Raw genomic sequence first — 24986 nt, 5'->3', positions numbered from 1 at the left:
CCCTCCCCTCCTATGCTTTCTAAATTGGGGGGAGGGCCTCCAAACCAAGGAATCCCCTGCCCCCTCCGTCTCTCTCACACACAAATACTTACTTGGTCTTGTTCCTGCAGAACTTTTCTTGATCTGAAAATGAAAGCAAAACAAAGGGAGGGGCCGTTCTCCGAAGCCCTTCCTGTTTCTTGCTTCCTGCTCAGCCTTAAAGGCACATATTTTAAAAACGGACCTGGAGGTGCTCTAAAACTACATGGTGATTATGGGGGACGGGGCTTCCCCCGCCGGCCAGCTGGCTGGGGGCGGGGAGAAGCCTGTAAAAATAGGGGATTCCCCGCTGGGACCTGGGGATTGGGAAGCCTAGAAGACTCTTACTCCCCAAGGGGCTGTCATTCCACTCTGGGGCTTGCAATTGCAATCCCAGAATAATCTATCTGGGCCCAGAGACTTTAATGAAAACTTAATTCCACATTTTCCTTGCTACTCTTCTTGTGCTTTAATATATTTCAATGGAGCCCATGCAAGTCAATTGGCATTCATGAATTCCATTATTTCCAATGGGCCTTCCAGCCTCTCCCACTGTTTCCACTGGGCAATCCTGCCATTCCTTTTAGCACATCCCCTACCAACACTCCGTTCGTGATCGCACATTTGCCAGGATGCCATAAAAATAGCGTGAATTAAACACACCAGCTCTTGTACTACGTTTTTCTCAGTACTAATCGCGCTGCAGAGAAACATTACATCTCCTGTCGCGTTGTAGCATATGGGCAAGGATTAGTATGGCATTCATTGGGAGACTACAGCCCCCTTCATGCAAATCGTTCTGATTCGTAAAGCTTTGATTCGCTAAGATTGACTTGGCGATTGTAAGGCATGATGGGAGTTGTAGTTCCTTCGTTCGAAGAGCGTGCCTCGCGCCGCTGGGGCGTGTCCTCAGGGGGGCTATATAAGCATCTGGAGGGGCGGTGGGCTGTATTTGTCTGCTGTTTGTTATACCTCTGGTGGGGTTTTGCGGAGAATCTTCAGTTCTCGGCTCCAGCTAAAGGTACGAGAGGGACTGAGCTGAGAGGTGCGTCTTTGGGAACTGGGTAAGAAAGAGGCGGATGCTTGTTCTCAGTGCTGCTTGTTCACAGCGATTCAGGGGTGGTGAAGGTATGCCTTGACGAACCCGCCGGCTGTCTTTTTCACTCGGTGTGTTCAGTTCTTGTCGTTCCCCGTTCGTTTTTTCTCCCCGCAGCATGCCTGCCCTAACCGCCCCCTCGCCGTAGTTCAGTACGTGCCTTCCTCTCACTGTGTGGGGGAGGGGGCGCTTCTTCTCAAACGGAGACGCCACGTGACCTGACGTGAGTTTGTGAGCCGCCATTTTTAGTACCCATCCTTCCGATGCGCTTTGGAAGGAAAGGGGGAGGGCGCCGATAGAGGGGGCAGGTTGTGTCACATGACAGTCTCTCTCAGCCTATCAAAAGCAGCTCTTGCGATTTGGCGCCAAAAGTTCCAAGAGAGGGAGGGGGATGAGGAGGCGGGAAAATGAGTCTATTGTCTCTTCAGGTAAGCGGCTCTCTCCGTTGGCGCCGCCCCCTTTCCCTTCTTGGTACTTGGGAAGACAGCGGCTCAGGTTATATAGTGTGTCCGTTTTTAAAGCTGTTTACAGTTCATCAAGCCTTGGGTTTGCTGTGACTTGCTGAACGTTCAGTACTATTAAGTAGTTGTATTTTGTACGTTGGGAGCTTCCTGTTTGTCTATATCATTTGAGTTGAATTGGCTGCTTAGACTTTTCCACAAGATCTGGTGTTCTGCTAGGAATAGGAACCAGCAGGTCAAAAATCAAAGTTTGAATTGCTTTTCAGTGAGCTTGTCCTCAGACTAACTTTCATCTATTATTTTCTTCCCTTATCTCTCTCCAAAATACTGGAAAAACTTGCTCCTAAGTCTCAAGGGGTTTTCCAGTCTTGTTATAAAGCTGCAGTGCCAGGCATCTCAAAGCCTTCAGGAACGGTTACCAGATAAACTTTTTACATCTGTTGCACTTCTTAACTAAAAACAGTATTTTTATGGGTTATGATATGCTCATTCTGATTATTTTTGGATTTTTGCTTTTAAATAAAAGTTTCTAATTATTTAATTTAGCATAAAATAGTTATGTGTTGTTGAACACATTCAGCTCTGTGAAAGCGCTGCAGCCTGAGTTGGAATAGATCTGAAAGGCTGCTCTTTTGCCAATAAGGCAAATGAAATTGCCTACTGGAAGCTACTGAGGGGATATGCAACTGAATTGGTCCTTTAACCTGTGTAAGAACAGTATGCCTTTTTCAGATTGAAGTATGTAACAGTTTATGGAAACAGTAGCAACCCTTGGAGGACTGGTGTTCAGAAGTATGACTAGCGAAAGTATTTCACAGGTTTGCAACTGCCTTGTAACTATACTGTATTGATAGGTGTGGCAGATGCTAAGCCACAGCATGTGTGTCACGTTGAGCTTTGTTCTTTCTGGCACCCTGTATACTTGAAGTGGTTCCGTTTGGTAGCTACTGAACACCAGTTCAACTTTTTTTATTGCCCCGTGGTGCAGAGTGATAAAGCTACATCTGCTCGTGAACTGAGTTTGATCTCGGTGGAAGCTGGATTCAGATAGCCAGCTCCAGGTTGACTTGGCCTTCCATCCTTCCGAGGTTGGTAAAATGAGTACCCAGCTTGCTGGGGTAGATGTGTAGATGACTGGGGAAGGCAATGGCAAACCACCCCTTAAAAAGTGCCATGAAAACATTGTGAAAGCAACATCACCCCAGAGTCAGAAACGACTGGTACTTGCACAGGGGACTACCTTTACCTTTATACTGCTAGCAATTACTGATGTTGAATTGGCAGTTATGTGTTTCTGTATGAACTAGGAGTGTACATAACGAAGTTGCCAGATGTTTTTTCTGCACTAGCAGGCCTATAGGAAAGGTACTGGTGATAACATGCCTCTAAAATTGCTAAGCATTTTTAAAAAATGTTACAAATGCTATCTGATAGAATTAGCAACATTGTAGGTATTTTCTAATGGTGAACTTTCAGTTTCAGAATGACAGAAGAATCTGTTGCTCCTTCTACTTCTGTGGACAAAACTGACAGGTAAGATATCAATTAGTGGGAACATACAAATAGCATATATTTGTGTGAAACAAAATACTAAACTTTCCTTAAAACAGTTGATAACAGTCCATTTAACTTGCGGTTGCCAGCAATCTCCTTTCAAGTCAGAATTCAGAAGAGCACTATTGTTGCTAATCAACCTGTCTTCCTGTTTCTAGTGTGGATGTGGATGGAGAAGCTAAGAAGCTGTTGGGTTTGGGGCAGAAAAACCTGGTAATGGGCGATATTCCAGCTGCTGTTAATGCATTCCAGGAAGCAGCCAGCATGTTGTGAGTAATGAGATACAATTCTTTTTTTATTGAATTTGTAGCTAGGTGGGTTTATGTTAAACCTTAATTTTTCCACTGAGAAGTTTTGGTTAATACTTAATGTGGTGTTTTTTTCACTTGGGTGCTCAACTATGTTTTGGATATATTTTTCATTCCTATTTATTTAATGCAGATACGTTTTGGCCTTACTTTGTATTACTTCTTGTGTTGAAGCCAGTTGTAATTAGTCTTGGAGAAGTAACAGTAAAGGGAGAATAATTTTCAGTATGTCTGGGAGAATTTGTTAATCCACACTGTTAAATTTCAGGTTAAAGTAAGGACACCCCCCCCCCCAAAGTAATTCATTGAAAATTTTCTGTGAATGTTTTCATTATGATAGCTGTAGTTTTCCTAGAAAGAAGCATGGTGCTAATTTGTAATGGCTTCTCTTTAGGGGTAAGAAGTATGGTGAAACAGCAAATGAGTGTGCAGAAGCTTTCTTTTTTTATGGGAAATCTCTTCTAGAGTTGGCAAGGTAAGCTTATGGGTTGTGCTGCAAAGCACTTGTCTTTTTTTCTGTATCATAACTGGCTGTTGTGTATGGGGCAAAATTTCTCTCGGGGAATAGTGAACTGCCACAGAGTAGTAGTATGATTATGGTAAGCCTAATAGCATGGGTATATTGCTAAAACATGAGTGGAAAGAGCCCCACACTTTGGATGGGTTCTAGAACACCAAGACCTTACTGGATTATAACACTCTAGTTACCATGTTTCAGTCATTTGGCTGACTAGGTCAAAATCAAAGCATAGGAAGACAGTAACAATCCTTTGCTTCCACTAGTTGGTACTTGATAGTTACTGAATTGTATAGCTTCTCTAGCTGGTTTTGTAATGAGTTTAATTGTAAACTGCTCTGAATGCAGTTATACTACTTCATTTTTCAGTACTCTTTTGAGTAATAGCCAATCTAGGTCCTATGGTGTAATTGTCATTGGAACAACAATCCTTATGTGCATCACTTTGAAGTTCTTATTTGCTTAGTTCAGACTGCCTTTCAGAACTCTTCAGACTTCAGTTCTTGATAGTATGTCATCTATATTGATATAGTCCAAACCCCTAGTAAAGAAGTTTGCTGTTTATTACAACTTAGTTAAATACTTCCAACAACCTTTTGAGTTAATTTGGTTTAATTGGTTTGCTGTTCCAGTTCTGCATCATGGCATTTGAATTAAAACAGTTCAAAGTATCTACTCTGTCTAATGCTTGAGCACTATAATTAGTTTATATATTTACTAGGAATAAGGCCCGTTGTGAAGAAAAAACAACGGGCTCTGGAAGGAAGCTTTTGGTGAGTGCCCACCACCCTTACTGTCTTCCTACACACCCAAGTGAAAGTATTGACTCCGCCCCCCACCTCAAGGGGAGCTGATCTCTGCCATCTAGAGAACAGTTGTAAATGTGAGTGATCTGCAGTGGTTCGCCATTAGGAAATGGCATTGTACCTGTCTGAGGTCTTATCCCTCCTTAAACCCCGCCCCCCTGCCATTCCTTAAATCTCCAGGAATTTCCTAACCTGGATTTGGCAACCCTATCTCCTTCCCTTTATCTGTCCCTCTGACTTCAAGTTTCCATTTCCTTCCCCCTCCTTGCAGCCTCTACATAGGAAAATTACTTTCTTCACAGTGTGTGTGGGGGCGACCACAAGAGTTTCATCATTCTCCTCTCCCCCCCTTTGATCTGAACAACAACCCCATGTGGCAGGTTAGGGTGGAAGCCTGTGACTGGTCTGAAATCACCCAGTCATCTTCCACAGCAAGAACCTGGGTCTGGCAGACCCCACTTTGAACCCATAACATGTATGCCCCCCTCAGACTCCACCACAGAATTTCCAGGAATTTCCCACCAACCTGGAAAGGTATCCCACCCTTGCTGTCTTCCATCCAACCCAAGTGAAGGTATTCACTCCCCCCCCCCCCCCACCTCAAGGGGAGCTGATGTCTGGCAGTTTCTGTGGCCTTCAGAAGCTGAATGTGCTGAGAGGCCTTTTGTGAGGTCACAGTAGCTTTGCATCCCTTTCTGAGGCTGGTTGACAGATAGGACACAGAGAAGAGATGGAGATGTGGCTGTCTCTGAGGGAAGACTGCTTTTGGCAGTTTGTTCAACATTCCTGGGTCTGAGTAGGGGGGGAAGAGCAGAGTCAGCTAATGCAAGGCCAGAGGAGGTAACATGTGTGATGGACCAATTGTTTGTTCTGGAAATATTAGCCAATAGCCATCCTTGATTTGGCCATGGCGATAAGAGAATTATTACTATAGATGCAAATAAAGGTTTGACATTTAATTTCAATTGAAATTGAATATATATCCAGGGCTCAACAAATTGCAGGTCGTCATGGACCCTAGCAATTGCTTTGTGGTGCTCAGTATTTTTAGCAGTGGTTTTATTGTAGAGTATCTCAGCAAATCTCACTGCCAGTACTAAGGGTTGGATCCAGCCAGCTTTTCTGCTGGTAAAGAAAGAAGTGTTCTGTTTGCCATAAAGGCTGTGGTTAGAATCATGAGACCTGCATGGACAAAAGCCATGTAGAACAGGGGATATAACAGGAGAAACTGATATTGAGTGAGAAAGCTGGTAGCTGCTTTATCTTTTTGTATCAGAATGTTTTGTTGTATTTTGTAGTAGCAACATAAAAATAAACCTGAAAGCTTAACAAATTTGTTAAGATTTGTTAAGAATGAGTATTGCTTGTATCTCTTCTAGAATGGAAAATGGTGTGCTAGGAAATGCCTTGGAAGGAGTGCAAGTTGAAGAGGAGGAAGAAAAGGCAGAAGACTCAATGGCAGAAAGTGCTGATAATGTAGATGGTATGTACAGCTTTGTTAACACACAATCTAGATGCCGAGATGTGTGTTATTATTGCTCAAGGTGACTTGCAGGGCGGGGGGCAATGGCATGACATCACTTCTGCAGAAACCTGGAAATAATGTCACATTTCTCTTGGAATTGCTGGAAACTAGTTAGACCATAGAGTTCCTGGCAGTTCCTAGTCAAGCAGATGGTAATTTTTTATTTTTCCCCTGCTGCTGCTGCTCAGAGTAGTAGCAGGAAACAAAGGGGGGGATTCTTTGCCCCCACTTGCTGCTTGGCAGCCTTAATCAGAACAAAAATAATAATAAAATGACTCAAACCCTATCTTGTAAATAACTTGGACCAGCATTCAGTTGGCAAAATCATGTTGAGCTATACTTTAAGGCAGATATAGTCAGCTAATCTTCACTTACATGGGTTTAAGTTTCTGGATAAAGGCATTGATTTGTGGTCACAGTTTTAAAAACAGTTGACTGGCTGTCCGTTTCCTAAAACCTGAAACTAATAGTATCTCGCTGTCGAGAATAATAGATTCAGGTGGGTAACTGTGTTGGTCTGAATCAGCAGAACAAAATTTGAACTTCGTTGGTTTTAAATGTGCCACTGGACTTGAATTTTGTTCTGCAGAGGAGAATGTTATTCTTACCCTTGTGCTGCAAGCTTCTACAGTTTATCAAAACAAATCAGTTGCTTGGCTTAGCTGTGGCCTAGATTTCATGGTGTGGCAGCATTAATTTAGCTATCTAAACTGATGCTGTGCTGAATTGCATTGTAAACATATGCAAAATTCCCTTAAGGAAGGGGCTTGCATATCCTCAATGTCTCCTCTTTTCCCATGCCCAAATTGCAGTACTTCCTTCTGGAATCTCATCTGGACAGAGCTTGGCATCTCTTGCTTGGCTGTGGTTCTTGCTGGCCTATGTCTCATTGCTTATGCACACCCCCTTACAAACTTTTAGTGCTAAGGAAATGCATATGTTTCCAGACTAGATATTCAAAATGATTTGAGTCTAAATTGATGTAGAAACTTCAGTGGGATTAAGGTGGGATATTAAGATCATGAATACATACCACTAAATTCGAAGGTTTTTTTCTGCTTCATCTTCTTTAATCATGTAGAAGAAGCAAGGGAGGAATTAAGAGAGCAGGTATATAATGCCATGGGGGAAAAGGATGAACCCAGAAAAACTGAAGAGCCTCTGGTGCTGACTGAAGCTGAGATGCAACTGAAAAGCAAGGATGTAGAAATGAAAAAAGTTAAGGAAGAAAAAGTGAACAAGGAAGCTGTGGATGCAGAACACAAAACTTACAAAGAGAGGGAGGAGGAGGAAGTTAATCCAGAAAATCAAATGAAGGCAGCTGAGAGAGAAAAGCAAGGGACCAGTGAAATAATTACTGAGGTAGCAAAAGAAGACTGTACTGTCATGAAAGATATATTTGTGGCTGCAGAAAAGCAGATGGGTGTAGCTGAGGAACAGAAGCCAGTGACAGCAGAAGAGGCTGGGGAAGACACCACTATAAACAAGCCCATGACTACAGAAGAAGCAGCTGGGGCACAGCAGGCAGTATCAGCACAAGAGGCTGTTGGAGAAGAGAAGCCTGTTGAAGCAGCAGCTCAGGAGGAAAAGGTCAAAGAAGCAGCAGCAAAGCTTGTAGACCAGGATGCTGAAAAGCAGACAGATAGTATAGTAGAAAAGACAATAGTGGAGGAAGTGCTTAAAACTTCAGGAGCAACAATAGAAGAATTAGCAAGAGCTGTTGAGAAAGCAGAAAGCCAGGTAGAGACAGCAATAGAAAACAAGCAGCCAGCCAGAGCTATTGATGAGAAGGCCAAGGAAATGGAAACTACTACGGAGCAAGTGGTGATAGAAGTGAAAGAGAGAGAAGAGCCCTTGTCTTCAGGAAAAGCATTGCCTCCAGCTGCAAGTGAAATTACTCCTGCAGCAGGCACAGAGCCATCACAGGAAATGCAAATTGAAGAAAAAGCTGAAGCTGCTAAGGTAGAAAAGGAGGAAGAAAAAGATGACGAGATGGGAGAGGGCGAAGGTAACGGATAGTAGATAATTGTGGGTGGATTACTTAGAGTGCTAACCTTTAGTAAAACAAATCCATTCAGAATTTTCTTTCTGCCATAAAATTGAGGGATGAAAAGGGCCTAGCTTAAGGGGGACATGCAAGAAGCTTTAAGGAAGAGAAGACATTTTATTCAAACTAATTTTTAACTAACATGTTGAGCAAAGTCGTTCACTGTTGTGGGGCAAATTGAGCAGCGAGTCAGCTTGAGCATTAAATATAAAGTGATGACTGATAGAGAATACTGAATGGATGTTCACTGCATGTTCATTTAAGTTTAAATCTTTAACCATTGAAAGCACAGTATCTGATCTGACAGGATGGCAGAATCCACAAAACTAAAATTGTTCTCAGCTCTCTAAGGCTTTATGGCTAATGTAGTGGGGTCTCAATGTATGGCGCTAGCTCAAGCTTCATAACTTTTTGTTTTTGTCCTGCTTGCTTCAGCATTGCTGTTAACTGCTTTATAACCCTTTAAGTTTGCATTCACTACTGAGATCCTAGAGCTGTAAAATTTCTATAAGCATAATAAGCTACTGGTATGAAGTTAAGTATCTGACAATTGCTACTATCTAAGGAAAATTCAATGGCAAGTTTGGTTTAGTTCTGTTTATCTTCTGAATGAACCTCTTCTAGATAAAGTCCCTTGTGATCTTGATTGTAGAACTTGTAAATGAAGATTGATTAAGGAGAGTACTACTTTTTTAAAAAATCAAGAATAGCTGCAATCCATCACTTACATACCGACTGATTATTATTCAGCAAGCATCTGTTGGTTGCAGCAGTAGTCTCAGATTACTTCTTACTACTTGTTTGGGTAACTAAAATATTGCTACTTATACAATGATTGTAGCTTACTGTGCAAACATGGTTTCTGTAAGCTACACAGAGTTTCACAGAAGTATACTGTGACAAGCCATTTCTATTAACCGAGGGGACCCACACAGCCTTCTGTGGTTTAGGGGGAGCCAGGTTTATTTTAAACTATAAATCTCAGATACGAGGTGTCTAGAGGTAGTGAGTGTTTAGGCTTTGGGTTCACTGCTGTGAGGTAAGTTTTGTGATGCACAAGTAGAAGACAGAGGTCACTGATGCAGGAATTATTTATTAACAATACAGAAGATTTATTTACTAGTAGGTCTCAAGAAACAAACAGCATAGGTCTCTAAGCACATCAATTTAGAGAGCAGTTTCAACTTCCTTAAATTTTTCCTAGCAGAAACCAGCTTTTACCAAGTGGCCACTAAGTTGGATCCTAATACACAGGATTCCACCTACACCAGCCTGCCCTTTCCCAGGGGTTAGACTAAATGGCACAGGGTTTGCTTATTGCCAGAGACAAACCTAATTGGTACTCTATTCTCTGTCGGAAGTAGAGCCAAACTACTCTGCCAATACTACCAAGCAGAGCTACTCTTCACTCTGTCTGCTCTTTTCCTGATCCAGACCTGAGGTCTCACTGCTCTCTCTCCGAGGCAGAATTGAACTCCTGCTTTGTTTCCCCCCAACAGTCTACATCCCACCTTCACATAGCACTCCCATGTACTATTTCCTCTTTATCCTTGTCATATATAAGCAACTTTTTTAGCAGTATAGTTACGATTAACCTGTATTTTAAAAACCCTTGAAAAGGCATTTGAAACTGAGGTAGCTCTGGAGAGGGCAACATTCATGGAAGGATGTGTGTGATTCTCCATAGGATGGGATCCTGTAATGGTACTTCTGTCAACAATGAATTGGTATCATAGCACAATAGTTCTAGTGGCTGATGTTAGGAACTGTAGAAAGACCAAATACATGAAAGCTTCTATCCATATCTGCTCTCCTTCCTCCTCTGGCTTGTTTGGGAGTCTTAAGATATGACCTGTTCTGTCATCTTCTAATGCTAGTGATGGAGTAGTGCCCCAGTTCACAAATTCTCATGCTTACAGCACAGTGATGGCTTGCAGCAGTGTGTAAAAGATTCTTTGTTCACCTACCAAAGAGATGTTGGGGGCGGAGTTTAGAGTCGTATTGGTGAATTGGTAAACCTTTAGTGTCAGTGCATAGTTTATATAGTATGTTCCAGAATAATCTACATATGAAACTGAAATTTCTTTAGGTCAGAGTATGTGAGACTTTGGTTTTGCAGGACACACAACTACCAAGCCAAATCATGTAAATTAAAATCATTGTAACTGAATGGGAGAAGAATAACTGTAAATTAGATAGAAGAAAGTAAATAGATTAATGCATAGCAGTACACTTGGTGTACATTAACAATAAATCCGTCTTGTAGAAACAGAAGGGTCAGAAGAAGAAGACAAAGAGAATGACAAAACAGAAGAAGATAAGGAAAATGACTCTACAGTTGAAGAGAAGGTGATGTACGCATGAATGCTTATTGTAGCATCTGATCAAATCTTGCATGAATTAAGGCATATTGGTGTAAATTCAGTAATCTGTTTTCCTGCTATAACCCCAATAACTGCCTCTGGCGTTCAGGGAACACCAGGAACAATGGGTGCAATATGGGGGGCCTGCCATAAGAAAACTGGCAATCACACACACACATCTTGGTGATAGAAAGCCCTTTTACTTTCAGAAACAATACAGTTCTGAGTCAGTTGTCTCAACTGAAAAAAGCTATTATAGGTGCTTTGTAAAACACAGAGCACTGAAGTGAGTAGCTAGATCATGGACCTTGAGAAACAAGATAACATGCATCCAAGTTGCCTTGCTGTCCAGAGGTATTTAACATGATACTAAAGGCTGTTCCAAATAACCCCTACAAATGTACACATGAATAAATTCTGGTGCTTAAATAGCTAATTTAGCATTTGACTTGATAGACCATATGAGGTCAGATCTTATTGTGCAACAGTATTCTTCCTATTTTCTGATTTTAAAGTAGTTTCTTGGAATTGGTTTTAAAACAGCTGCTTTGATCCCAGTTGATTCTAAGAAATGCCTTGTGTCCTTTTCCAAGTACTGCCTACTGATTAAGAGAGCGTGGGGAGCTGTTGGTAACTTAACCTGAGCTAGGACAGTTTTGAGGCAATGTGTTCTTCTTTAAACAAATGTATAACTGCCTGAAAATTGAAGTGATTTCTTCTGTATTCATTCAGTTCCATTGTGGAAATTGAATTCAGGAGCAAGAATTACACAATGCCATTTGTTTATTATCACTTTTTTCACAAATATGGTAAATTGAACTATTTGAATGTGGGTTTTTTTGTTAGCAATCATTCTTTGTTGGAGGAGCTAAAATACTAGGTGAAATGAGGCAAATAGGATGTATATCATCTTTATTTGTGTGACATAGCTTAGGTCGGGGTGGGGAACCTCCGTCCCGAGGGCCATATGCGGCCCTCGAGGTGACTTGGTGTGGCCCTCAGGAGTTGCTGAGCTGAACTGCCATGTGGCAGCCTCCCTGGGGCCTGGCTGGCCAGCCAGAATTGCTGCAGGGCCTGGAAAGTTACTGTCACAGTTCAGGTAAGCTTCCCCCTCATTACTTTCTTTCTATTCCCATTTCTTTGTTCCCCTTTATTCCCATTGCTTTATTGATTATCCCAGATGGTGTGGCTTAATATGCTAATATTAGGGGATGTGGTCTAATATGCTACTGAGTTCCTGCTGGGCTTTTTCTATAAAAAAGCCCTGGCCCTATGCATTTGCCTAGGGCGGCAGGCCAGGTGTGTGTGTGTGTGCGCCAGATTAGGCTCTCCCCACATGACTTCAAATAGAAAAACAATTATTTGTATTAATTTTGCCAGCCTGAATCGTTCTCTCTCGGTGCAGCAGTGTTTTTTAAGTTGATAATTTTATATGGCCCGCGAATGACCCTTGGCAGAAAAAAGGTTCCCCACCCCTGGTTTAGGTAGTCTCCAGGCTGTGTTGTGCAAACAGTTAATTGGAGGTCTGCAGCTTTGGTGTTGGTTTGGTTGCCATTATGATGGCCACCAGATCTTCCCCTCAGAATTCTGTGCAAGGTGGGGGGGATGAGTTGCATTGTGCTGAACAGTATGAGCATTGTAATGTTTCAGGGGCTCAGTGCTACAGAATGGCGCACTCCTTCTCTTAAAGAGAATACAATTTTCACAAGCTTTGGAGCAAGCAAAATGTTGCATGAGACTTCTCCAACTTCACAATTTGAAAAGACAATCTGTGTATTGTTGACCGTCCTGCCTTGCCTGAGGTTAACTTAGTTACTCTTGTAAAGTTTCTCTGTTTGCTTCCTACCAAGGATGGAAATTTTGCAGCTAGGAAGCAGGTTGATCTTTCATCCCTTGCCTGACTTTGATGTATCTTTGCTTCAGGAGAGTGAAGAAGATGAGGTTGGAAACCTAGAACTGGCCTGGGATATGCTGGAGCTGGCAAAAGTAATATACAAAAGGTATATCTTGGTGCTGAATGCATATTACAGTGTTATTAAGGTGTTGCAGTTTTAACTCAAATTATGTTTTGTGTTTCACCTAGACAAGACACGAAAGAAGCTCAGCTCCATGCTGCCCAGGCTCACCTAAAACTAGGAGAAGTTAGCATTGAATCTGGTAACTATCTTAGATTTATTTATGCATACACAGGGAGTTTAAGTTAGATGTCCTGCATATTGTCATTGTTCAGATGGCACTTTGCAGTATGGCTATCTTGTATAAAATCTTATGCTGGACAGCATTTTAGTTTACATTAGCTGCGCATATTTAAGATTTGGTAGTTTGTGACTTGTGCATTAAATGTCTGCATTAAATACCTATGCTTTGTCATAATGTTCCATATTTGGCATCTGCTTCAGGGAATAGGGTGGGTAGCTTTGTCTTTTTGATGTTTCACTGTGTCCAGGCAGTCTTGGGTACAGTAATCAGGATAATGGAAACTAGAGATCTTACACTGCCCTTCAACTTGGTACTATAGAAGTCTAATGTTTAAATGTGTGTTAGAGCATGGACCATAATTCAATAGAAGTCTTCTTCCAGAGTATATGTACAACCAAGGAATGAGCAAGGGGTATCTTGAAGGGTGGTGTATATGAGAGTAAAACAGCATTGATTTTTTCTGGCATCTTGTGCAGAAAACTACATCCAAGCCATAGAAGAGTTCCACTCCTGCCTGACCCTTCAGCAGAAATATTTAGAAGCCCATGACCGTCTGCTTGCAGAAACTCATTACCATCTTGGATTGGCCTATCACTACAACAATCAGTATGATGAAGCAGTTCTGCAGTTCAGTAAATCAATGGAAGTCATAGATAAAAGAATGGGTAAGGAAAAACATTAGAATCCACATGTACTGTCATACAGTTCTAACAAAGATCTAAACTATTGTACACTGTATGCTTAAAGCTCCAACACTGGTCATTTTGCAACTTCAGTTTTCAGGATACTACTTTCTTGAAGGAGTACTAAGAGCTAGTAAGTCAGGTAACAAAAAAAAGTTTGCAATAAACAAGTGAGCAGTTGCTAAATCTAGAAAACCTGCTTAATCCAAAAAGTATTGCTGTGTGAATTTTGTGCAAGGACCAGAGCTGACAGTACAGTTGAAACACTATTAATAGCTTCTGATGCTTCCTCCTTTAGTGATGCTCACTGAGCGCCTAAGAGCAAAAGGAGAAGGATTAGCTGAGGATGAGAAGGAAATTGAAGAACTAAAGGGATTGCTTCCTGAAATTAAAGAAAAAATAGAGGATTCCAAGGAGTCTCAAAAGAGTGCAAGAGTGGCTGAACTGGCTCTAAAAGCAACTCTGGTATGTTACAGCCCTGTTTTGTAGTGAGATGATTATGCCAGAAGCTATATGCTTAAAATCAGATTTTCTTTATAAATTGAGTACGTTGCAGAATTGCAAATCCTTCACCATGGCTGGAAGGTATTGCATAAAAATGTCAAAAGAAAGCAAAAATATTGGCAACTAAAGAAAGAGCAAGTGCCATTGATTTCTTGTTTTACATTTTTAATTGGAAATAATTAGACATTTCTCATTCCTGATTTCTTAGGTGTTTTGCATTCCTATAGTGTTAACCCCATATTGTAATTGTAGGCTTTAGTGCAAGATTACGGGTGGTAATTGCCAAATGGAATTTAGAGATCCAATTGATGACTTCAAGCTAGGCAGAAATGCAATTTACTGAAGATTAGCTTCCTATTTATTTAAAGCTCATTAAGCCTTAGAAATACAGTCCCAAAACTTGAAATAATGCATACAGAGAGGAGTGCCTGTTGCAGACTTCAGGCAAAAGGCCTGTGTGAGTTTGGTGCATATCCTCCCCCTCCCCCCATTTAGTAGACTATTAGAACAGACTAATAGTAGGCTATTAGTGCAGACTAATGGGTTTCTTTGCTTCCAGGTTGGTGGATCTTCTTCTAGCTTTTCCCAGGGAACTGAAAGCAGTTTGACTTCAGCTGTAAGTGGTAGCAAATAAAAATAAAGCAAATTTAAAGAAAATGTGCTGAAGTATTTGATGAGAACTTTCTAACTTCTGTTTTGTAATAGAATTCAGTTGGACAAACACCTGATGGAGCATCACAGTGTATTACAGACATCTCTCATCTTGTTAGAAAAAAGGTGTGTATCAGTTGGAACTTTACAAGTACATGGCTTGAAATAATCATGTCTCTTTGTTAAAGGCTGTACTAGTCCTACATAAGATCCTTTCCACTGGGAGCCAATCAGTCTGGGAACCTTCCAGTTTCCTTGCTAGCTTTTGATGGTTTTTGTGCTGTGCAGCACCCACCTGACCCAGCCTGGTTTAATTTCAAAGCTTATTTGTGTGGGTCCTGCAGGCACTCAAACTTGGCTGTGTTAAGGACCAGAAAGGTTGTGCTCTTAAAACATTTCCCCTGAGCAAAGATAGCATGGAGTTCACAGAAACTGAACTTCACTGCCAACAACCAGGCTGAACTGGGTTCCCATAATTAAAGTGGAAATGGAGAATTGGTTAAAATAGCAAAGCCAATCCGAGAAGTTAAGTGTAGTCTTGCACAACTGTCAGTTCATAGTAAATCCACTAGTACTCTATAAAATCACTAAATTTGGCATGCAGTTTCATCTGTTTTATACTGACTTTGTCCAGTGTTTCACAGCATCCTGACAAGTCAGCTAAACCTTCTGTTATTTAAAAACTTACCAACTTAGAAGGCAGAAGTATTATATTTGGTATAGAAGTGGGACATTTATCAAACCAAAGCAACATATATTTTGTGACCTCCATTCTGGTCTAAAATATAACTTATAGATGTTCCCCTTCTGATTCCTGGCATGGTTTATTACTGGGTCCGGAGGCTGCAATAGAGGATGAAATTTCTCTTTTTTCAGTCAGCAAAGCCGCACTGATAGAAGAGGGATGAAAAGGGTATTTTTGCCTTGTTTCCACTGTAGCCAGGTAGTTATTAGTGTACAAGGGTCCTGTGGTCTGGGAATAAACTTTCACAGGGTCAGAAAGGATTACTGGATTCAGCTCATTGTCCCATAGGCTACCAAACAGCAGAATATTTTTTTAATTAATACTTTACAATTGAAGTTATACTTTGTGAAGACTAAACAATTTTGTCTTCAGAGGAAACCAGAGGAAGAGGCTCAACAGGGAGACAATGAAGCTAAGAAATCTAAACCAGAACCGGCTGTCAATGGTGGTGGTGATGCTGCCCCCAGTGGAAATGAGGTTGCAGAGAAAATGGAAGAGGAGGTGGGCAGTTGAGTTCAGGAGTTGATATATAAACTTTTCTCTTCCTGGGCATACTTTACTTGCCTATTTTTAATTGCCTGCTGGTGGTCTTTCTCCTTGTGGAGTCACTCATGTTAGAATGCATGCTGGAGTCTGTATATGGAGGTCTGGGTGCCACACTAGTTCTGTATATTTGCAGCTAGTAGAGCACACAGTTTAATTCCTTAATACAAGCAAGGGACCCAAAAGGACTTTTAGAGGGGCATCTCATTTTCTTTTTCCCACCTGTTTCCTCTTTCATTTTCCTGAAAGCCTCCATATCCTCACATTTCCTTGCTTCCTTCTCTCCTTTCCAACTATCAAGCAATCTTTTATTCCCCCCTTCTTCAGCTGTATTTATTTACATCGTTTATACTCCCAACTTCCTCCACAATGGGGTCCCAGAACATTTTACAGCTTTCTCCTGCCCTTCATTTTATCCTTAGAACAACCCTGTTTGGTAGGATAGGCTGAGTGTAAGTGGCCCAAAGTCACCTAGTGAGCTTCCATGGCAGAGTAAGGATTCAAACCTAGATCTCCCAGATCCTAGACTGAAACTCTAACCACTACACACACAGCTTTCAGTGCAGTTGTTGCTATTGAACAGCAGTGGGCTGCTGTTATGGAAGTTGTGTGGTAGCAAGTAACAAACAAAAAAACTGGCAAGACTTGTGACTGCCTAGCAGTGGCCACTGCTGAGGGCATTTGTTTCTTAAAGCTACAGATGTTGCTTCTACTATTTTGGAAGTCCCCCCCCCCCCCCAATGTATTTCTTTTTAGATTTCAGATTTCTTTGCAAACCTGGGCCTGTTCTTAGGTTTGTAGGATATGTCTTGCCTTTCTGTGGCTCCAGTCTCTTGATTTAAGTATCCACAAATGGACCATATTTTGATTTAAACATATTGATTACTTCAGTAGTAATATGCAGGAGTCTTAATCCTTCAGTTATTCAAAGCAGCAAGAGACCAAGGGAAAAAGTATACCTTGGTTAATTTGTGACTTCTGCTGAAACATCCATGATACCTTAACCAGTTAGTGCTATACTTTCTGAATCTGTTAGGGCTGCTGTGTGACTCAGCTGTTGAGATAAAAAAGAATTTATGCTAAACTACACTTTTCTTTTTACAGACGGAAGAGAGGCCACAAATTGATACAGTTGAAAGTGCTGTATGATAGATCTTTAATATTGAACACTCCCTCCCAAGGACAATGGGTTTTGTATATAATGTATTTTTTCACTTTGACAACTTTTGTATTCAATAAAGATTGTATGCAAACATTAATTTTGCCTTAGTTGATGCATATTTCAACAAATAATGTAAAGGCTATGTAGCAGCCCAGCCTAACGTGGCTGTTGGGCTTGCCGTGTAGCCAGATCTTCACTACCTATAGATCTATTATTTCCTGAAGTGGGCTGGCAATTAAAACAAAAGTGCTGTTGCTTATGTCCCACCTACCACAAGGTTCTTTTGCTGGGGTTGATAGTTACTTAGGTAGGAAGTTAATTACCTTGTGTAATGTTTTCCATGGCTTGGCAATGTTGATGGAGCAACTGGTGATCAAAAATGCTTTCACTTTGTAGCCAATGTATGGCAACCGCCCTCTTGGGGTTTTCAAGGCAAGAGATGTACAGAGGTGGTTTGCCATTGCCTGCCTTTCCATATGAACCCTGGACTTCCTTAGTACTAACTAGGGCAGGGGTGTCAAACATGCAGTCCGGGGGCCAAATCATACCTCGAGCAACTGGGTGTCATCTGCTTCCTTCTGCGTAACAGCTTGCTTTGCGAGGCTTGCTCAATCACACAGCTACAGAGCAAAACCTCTTTTCTCCTTAGGCTGAGGCTCCTCCCTTGGGGAGGAAGGAGGGAAGGCAGAGCTTGCTTTGCCAGGTTCTCTCAATTGCACAGCAGAGCTACTGAGCCAAGCCTCTCTTCTATTGGCTGAAGCTCCTTTCTCTTAGACCTCTGAAGAAGGAAGGAAAGACACACAACTTCCTTTGCCCCGTTCCTTGAATCCCATGGGAGAAAGCACCTTTAAGACCAACAAGTGCTAATGTTTTAAGCATGTTTTAAGTTGTTGGGGTTTTTAAAATTGTGTTTGTCTGTGTCCTTTATAAAGTTTATATCTCTGCTACCAAATCTTAATATAGGTATACGCATGGCCTGGCCCAACAAGGTCTCATTTATGCCAGGTCCGGCCCTTCTAACAAATGAGTTCAACACCCCTGAACTAGGGTCAACTCTGTTTAGCTTCTCAGATTTGGCTAGCCTCGTCTACTGAGGTCAGGCTGTGTAGCAATTACTTTACTTTATTATGGCATTTCAACAGGAGAGGAGTCTTCAGCCATAATTTGACAGGTCACACTAAACATGTTATATAACAAAAGCTGAAGCTTTGGTCTGGCAGTTTAGAAGTCAAGAAGAACATAGCTTTTGCTATGCCATGCTTAGCTGAGGACAGAAAATGGGAAGAAAGGCTTAAGAGGCTTATACAGATGAACATGGGCAGCTGTGATGGCACTTCTGTGAATGTGGCTACAAAATGCATACCGCAGTGATGTTTTCTGTAAAAGTAGGAATAGTAAAATTTCCAGTGTTTAATAGAAAGCATGACCTGCTTTAGCATGTCTGTTTTTAGATTTATGAAATAAAATTTCAGAAGTACCCTCAATTTTATGTCCCAATAGCATCAGCTAACTGAATGGAAATGAAGACAGTAGAACATGTACTTAACTGAGAACCAGTTTGGTATAGTGGTTAAGTGTGCGGACTCTTATCTGGGAGAACCACTCCTCCACTTGCACCTGCTGGAATGGCCTTGGGTCAGCCATAGCTATCACAGAGGTTGTCCTTGAAAGGGCAGCTGCTGTGAGAACCCTCTCAGCCCCACCCACCTCACAGGGTGTCTGTTGTGGAGGAGGGAGATAAAGGAGATTGTGAGCCGCAGATTCGGAGTGGAGGGCAGGATATATACCCAATATCTTCCCTTGCATTGTTTGAGGGGAGAAAACTGAAGACCAACGGCATTTAGCATATCCAAAGAACTGCATGACAAGCTATGAATGCTGAGCACTTGTTTTTTGCAACAGAATAGGTCCTTGAAGCACCTCAGTTTTACAGTCACTCTTCATGACATTACAATGAATTACAGTATCGCTCTGAGAAGTGACATTAAGAATTTTTGCTTTGCTCTTTATTTGGTTGTCAGGCAATTTAATAACTTTTATTTGGATTATTACATGTATTCAGGTATTAAAACATCCACTTGTACAATTCTTACAGTAATCTCTTCATGTTTAATGGAAGTGTTACAGCTTTTTACTGTGCTAGATTTGTTCCAATATAAGCTGTCCTTTCTGAAATGAAGTAGAACAGTTATCAATATATTTAAATGCATTTGTCATGGAGAATAGAGAGAAGCTTTTATCACTAAAACAAGATTTCACTTTTATAAAAGACAAGTGGGGAACATGGGAGACCTGGGGGGGGGGATTCTTGCTTGTCATCCCATAGCCCATCCCTTTGCCTGCATGCCTACCTAAAGAGGCAGTGAACAGTAGCTCCCAATCCTCCCTGGCTTACATTGCTGCTGCTGAAGTAGGGAACTGTTGGCAGGCTATTCAGTGATTGTTTGGCTGGCTTTCCATCTCCCCACTTAGTAGGTTTTACATTCCTTTTCTGAGTGGATTTAATCCTTCATTTTAAGTTTCTTTTCTACAAACCTAGTAGGTCCCCAACTTATTAGAAGTCACAGCCTGAACTAACCTGGGGCCACTTTTGGGCAGGCCTGCACATCCATGTGGATGGGGCAGTTTGCACTGTGACTCTTCTCTAGCAGTCTGTGGTTGGTTGTGTTAGCTGTGGGGGGGGGGTGTGGACACTGGGCATGGGCCAGGGGCCTCCCCGGCACCATTCCTCCCATTCTTAAGCTCATGTGACTGCCAGGTCCTCTCAGCACATTTCCTGGCATTAGGTTTTAATTGTCACTGCTTTGGTCATTTTTAGGCATTGGGCCAGATCCATTTTAGGAGGGAGGCTGCACCTTTATTCCTGCCTTCCTCAGTTGAAAGTGTTTTGGGAGTGGAACCAGGTAGTGACATACCTGGCTGGGGTCTGTTGCTTGGCTGTACTCATAGCTGGCAAGGGATCCACTCAGGCGTATGCTCATGTGGGCCAACTTCATTTGCCATCCCAAGTCAGCCCTCAGCAGGCAGACTGAGGTGGGTTTCTATCAGCTAGCAGGCTGGTTGCCCAATGCTTGGATCCATACCCATATGTTGTACCAGTGCTCCTGCCACTGTAATCAAGAAAGCTGTGGCTTGTTTAATCCCAACCCTGTTTTTGTGTACTTGTTATGTGCTTCCTGCCTTTAGTATCTTTCTGCATGGCCCTGATCTGTGAATTTAGCAGCTCCCCCTCTCTTGCAAGAAACCTGCAAGATTCATCCTCTTCCACTTTCCCACCTGTCCATCTCCTTTCCTACTACTGTCCATGTAGGGGGTGACAGTGGAAGTTCCTGCTCTCTTTCTCCCACCTACCTTAGGGCCTCTGCACTGTCTATGAACTACGCAAATTGTTTAATTCTGTGATCTGTAATATTCCATAGGACTGGAAAATCTCTTTACCTGTTGTGATGTCTCTCGTGGCATTAATTCTGCAATTTTGGCTCCAGAGGGTTCCTTACAGGATATATTCAGAGCATTCTTGGGCATGTAGGACTGATCAATGTCCTGAGACAAGGAGCCAAGATACTTCAGTTAAGGACATGAGAGGAATAAAATTCATGCCCATTCATTAACATCATTTTAATATGCTCGTCCACGGAGCCAAATGGACCCTATGTGGCTTCTGCGAGATCCTTGGCCTCCTGGCAATTCTTTAAATGAGTTTGTGGAGACCTGGCACAACAGGCTCTCCATGGCCATTGATGCGATTGCTCCCAGGCGCCCTCCGCCCCTATTCAAAGCTGGCTCTGTGGTATATCCTGGAGCTGTGGCTGATGAAACGGGCTGAGATGGTTAGAGAGGCTGTGGTGACGAGCCCACAACGAAGTGACTAGAACATCCTATAGGTTGTTTATGAGAATCTATGAGATGGCAGTCAAGGCCGCTAAGAGAACTTATCTTATGACCATGATGGCATCTGCGAGCTCACGCCCAGCACAATTGTTTAGATCAATTCGGTCAGTGACTACCCTGCCACAGGGTAAATTAAATACTAGGGAATTGGATATAGGCTGCGAGGCTTTTGTGAGCTTTTTTGCAGATAAGATCTTGTCACTCCCAGCCACACTTGAGACAGTAAAGGAATTTGAGGCTTCACTCACGTCTTCTAGTCAGATTTTGGATTACTTGACTCAGCCTGGAAGAAGTTGACAGAACACTCTACTGCACGCCCAACTACTTGTAGTCTGGACCCATGCCCATCCTGGCTTATAAAGGCTGGCCGGGATGAACTACTGGTCCTCTTGAGGGAAATGTCAACCGGTCCCTATCTGAAGGGACCTTCCCACAGCCTCTTAAAGAGGTGGTAGTCTGCCCCCTTCTAAAGAAACCATTGCTGGACCTGGCCGAATTGGCAAACTATCGGCCGGTGTCATATTTGCCTTTTTTGGGCAAGATTGCAGTGCAGTTGCAGAGCTTTCTGGATGACGCTTCCATGCTAAACCCTTTTCAATCTGGTTTTCGCCCGGGTCATGGGACGGAGACAGTCTTGGTCGCTCTCACAGATGACCTCCAGAGGCATCCAGATAGAGGTGGCTCAGCAGTACTGATGCTTCTCGATCTAGCGGCTGCATTTGACACAGTCAGTCATCAGTTGCTGACCTGCTGCCTTGCCGACGCTGGGATACAGGGGTTGGCTTTACAGTGGCTTTCCTCCTTTCTTCAGGGTCGGGGACAAAGGGTGGCAATAGGGGAGGAACTGTCGTCGGCACCCACGTGTGTGGTGTGCCACAAGGGGCAGTCCTCTCCCTGATGTTATTTAACATCTACATGCACCCCCTTGCTCAGATTGCCCAGAGGTTTGGGCTGAGATGTCATCAGTATGCAGATGACACCCAGCTCTATCTGTTGATGGGTGGCCAATCCAACTCCTCCCAGAAGACCTGACAATGGTGCTTCAAGCTGTAGCAGGGTGGCTCAGACTGAGTCGACTGAAATTGAATCCGACGAAGGCAGAGGTCCTGTACCTAAGTCGTGGCGGTCTAGGAGCTGAGGTCTTACCGACCTTTGATGGGATGCCACTTACACCGGCGCCCAAAGTGAAAAGCCTAGGGGTGCTCCTGGATCCCTCCTTAAAAATTGAGGCCCAGGTGGCAACCACTGCCAGATTAGCCTTTTATCATCTTTGGCTGATAAAACAGCTAGTCCCCTACCTCGAACGCAACGGCTTAGCGACTGATCCACACTACGGTCATCTCAAGATTGGATTACAGCAATGCCCTCTACATGGGGCTGCCTTTGTCTCAAACCCAGAAGCTTCAACTAGTGCAGAATGCAGCAGCCAGGTTGCTATTGGGTCTTCCCTTACGGGAGTACATTCAACCTGGGCTGAAAGTGCTGCACTGGTTGCCTATTGCATACTGGGTTCGTTTCAAGGTGCTGGTTTCCACCTTTAAGGCCCTATATGGCTAGGGTCCTGCATACCTGAGGGACCGCCTTTTCCCACATGTTCCCTGGAAAGCACTTTGGTCTGGGTCGCAAAATCTGCTCTCAATTCCTGGCCCTAAGGAGGTCAGGCTCATGACAACTAGAGCCAGGGCCTTCTTTGTAGAGACCCCATGCTGGTGGAATGAGTTGCTGGAAGAAGTTAGGGCCCTGAGAGAGCTCATACAGTTCCGCAGGGCCTGTAACACAGCACTCTTCCACCAGGCATTTGCAAACTAAATTGTGGGCCACTACAGTTCTTAGGAAACAGCTTGACCATCTCTTGCAAGCTGCTCTGTAGCAGCAGCAGACAGGACCTTCTAAGATCTGCCTACAGAGAATATAAACTTTGAAATTGAGATCACAGCATCAATGTTTTTTTGTTTTTAATTTTATGGTTTTATGTCCATTGTATGTTTTATACTCATGCATACACATGACCATGTGAACAGCCCTGAACGCACTTTGGCAGAGAGGGTGGGATATAAATGGAATAAAATAAATATGCTTACCTGTATTGTATATCTGAATTCTTCATCCCACCGTCCATCAGCTATACGGACAAGTACAGATGCACCTTCCACCAATTTGATCTGCATGAGAATTTGAATTTACCTGTTTTCTGTATTAAGTACATTCCTTATTAAAGAGCATTACTGCTGTATTACAGTATTGGCATTAGACTGGAAGAGATGGTAGAGCCTGACTGGATTGTAAGTATGGGAGCCTGAATTAGGACTGTATTTACTTGCATATATCCCAGGATCCTGATGCCTTCTGCTCCCACCTGAGAGATGGATGTTTTCCTTTAATGGATTAAGTGGAGCAGGAGTAAATACCCCAGTGGTGACAGAGCAGAAGAGACTTCATTTTCATAGCTGATTTTTTTTTTTAACCAGTGCATACAAGTGAATTTGGGAGGCTTAACCACTACCATATTCTAAGTGCTGGACAGGCATAAAATTAACCCTACATGCTGGCACAATGTACCAAAAATATTAAATGTTTTGTGCAAGAGTTAAAAGTATAGCTTATTTAATAATTTTGTTGGAAGTACAGAGAAAGACAAAAAGCATCAGTGGTGCAACACTTGAAGGCAGAAATTCTTCCATAAGGGGTGCAGCTAAGTTGCAGAAAGCTACAGAAGAGGTGTCCATCAATCTGATTTGAGTAGATATTTCAAATCAAATTTATGAGTCCAATCCCAGGTCTTCCTAGGCTAGTGTAACTGGCAGCAGTATCAACTCTCATAATCTTGCTATCTAAATCACTTGTTCTTGAGTTCATTTGCTCTACCTTGTCTCAGTAGCATTTTGGGTAGATGAGACTTGGATGGAAAGTGCAAAACTGTTTCTTTAATATGCTGTGCAAATAAGGCTTGTAAGGAAGCATGCTTTTTCAACATTATAACCTTATTTTTGTAGACTTTAGGCCCTTTTTGTCTTGATTTCTTTTTAAAACTAAAGTCCATTACATGCTTAGCCACTTACCATGTTCTTATGGAGCAAGCTGTTCATAATGCTGCTGCATTTCCCTTGGGATAAGGAATGCAGGATGACCTGTTCAGGGAATAATAATTAAATACCAAAGAATCTTTTAACTTTGTGGATGGTTAACTCATTGTCAGTATATACTACTGAGTCTGTAACTGATAACCCTAGAACATGTACATGTTCTCAGTTGCCAACCCAGAGGTGAAAGATGAGAGTAATGGTTGAGCAAAATGTTATTTTCAGCATCCTTCTATGTAAAGAATGAAATAAAGTGAAAGGCTACATTTGGGGACAAGTGATGTAGGGACTTGACTGCTGAAAACAAATAGGCGCTGTGAGGCATGAAGGTAATACTCAGAATTCCTCTAATACCTGATCATGACAAATACTGCTTTCATAGTTCAAAAAAACTTCTATATGATTATTATTAATTTGTACTTTTCAACTAAGAAGTGAGAAATTATGCTACTTCCAAAGTCACCTTACAATGCAGGTATTCAGGTAGTGTCAGAAAACACAACAAGAAAGGTAACATGTTTATGATAATCTATGCATATTTAATAGTTGTGTGCATGGTTGTTATAATATTTAGCATTCTAAGAAATGCACCATATTCTAAACCATTAACTGAGGTGTATGACTTATGCTATAGCTGTGAAGATGTCCATGACATACCATAGCTCATGGGTCCTTAACCTTGTTGAGTCTGCAGGAACATATGGGATTTAAAATGAGAACAGTGGGGATCTCGTCTATTCAAGACCCTTCAGATTTTATCCCCGAGACACAAGTGCCAGGAGAATTTCAGTAGGAGCTGGAGACTCCTACTGGTGAGGAGCGGTAGATTAGCT

At 42.3% G+C, this 24986-nt stretch overlaps 2 protein-coding genes across 5 annotated transcripts in view; one reads left to right on the top strand and one right to left on the bottom strand.

Annotated features, from left to right (window-relative positions):
- The first annotated feature begins 682 nt into the window (after positions 1 to 682).
- NASP (nuclear autoantigenic sperm protein) lies at positions 683 to 17279 on the top strand. Of its 3 annotated transcripts, none has more exons than XM_060231704.1 (15): positions 683 to 1082; positions 3052 to 3108; positions 3288 to 3398; positions 3832 to 3912; positions 6140 to 6243; positions 7367 to 8293; positions 10599 to 10681; positions 12619 to 12695; positions 12779 to 12852; positions 13371 to 13559; positions 13876 to 14042; positions 14641 to 14697; positions 14787 to 14858; positions 15850 to 15978; positions 17125 to 17279. In XM_060231704.1, exons 1-15 carry the CDS (start codon positions 868 to 870, stop codon positions 17167 to 17169), a joined length of 2388 nt encoding a protein of 795 aa, XP_060087687.1. In that variant the 5' UTR covers positions 683 to 867; the 3' UTR covers positions 17170 to 17279. The 3 variants fall into 3 exon arrangements, with proteins under 3 accessions (XP_060087687.1, XP_060087688.1, XP_060087689.1); XM_060231706.1 differs by having other exon boundaries at positions 902 to 1039; XM_060231705.1 differs by lacking the exon at positions 15850 to 15978 and having other exon boundaries at positions 854 to 1082.
- A 1995-nt stretch (positions 17280 to 19274) lies between these two features.
- LOC132567622 (uncharacterized) overlaps positions 19275 to 24986 on the bottom strand; it is a 30277-nt gene continuing 24565 nt past the window's right edge. For both annotated transcript variants that reach the window (XM_060233303.1, XM_060233304.1), the window contains 4 exons: positions 24133 to 24201; positions 23155 to 23235; positions 20621 to 20725; positions 19275 to 19351 (listed from right to left, as the gene is read on the bottom strand). In XM_060233303.1, the coding sequence (XP_060089286.1) occupies positions 19322 to 19351; positions 20621 to 20725; positions 23155 to 23235; positions 24133 to 24201 (285 nt within the window). In that variant the 3' untranslated portion in view covers positions 19275 to 19321. The remainder of the gene's footprint in view (positions 19352 to 20620; positions 20726 to 23154; positions 23236 to 24132; positions 24202 to 24986) is intronic.

This window comes from Heteronotia binoei, chromosome 2, assembly GCF_032191835.1.
Source record: "Heteronotia binoei isolate CCM8104 ecotype False Entrance Well chromosome 2, APGP_CSIRO_Hbin_v1, whole genome shotgun sequence".
NCBI lineage: Eukaryota > Metazoa > Chordata > Lepidosauria > Squamata > Gekkonidae > Heteronotia > Heteronotia binoei.
The sequence above is the reverse complement of the archived record's forward strand: the minus strand, read 5'-3'. Positions and strand labels throughout refer to the sequence as shown.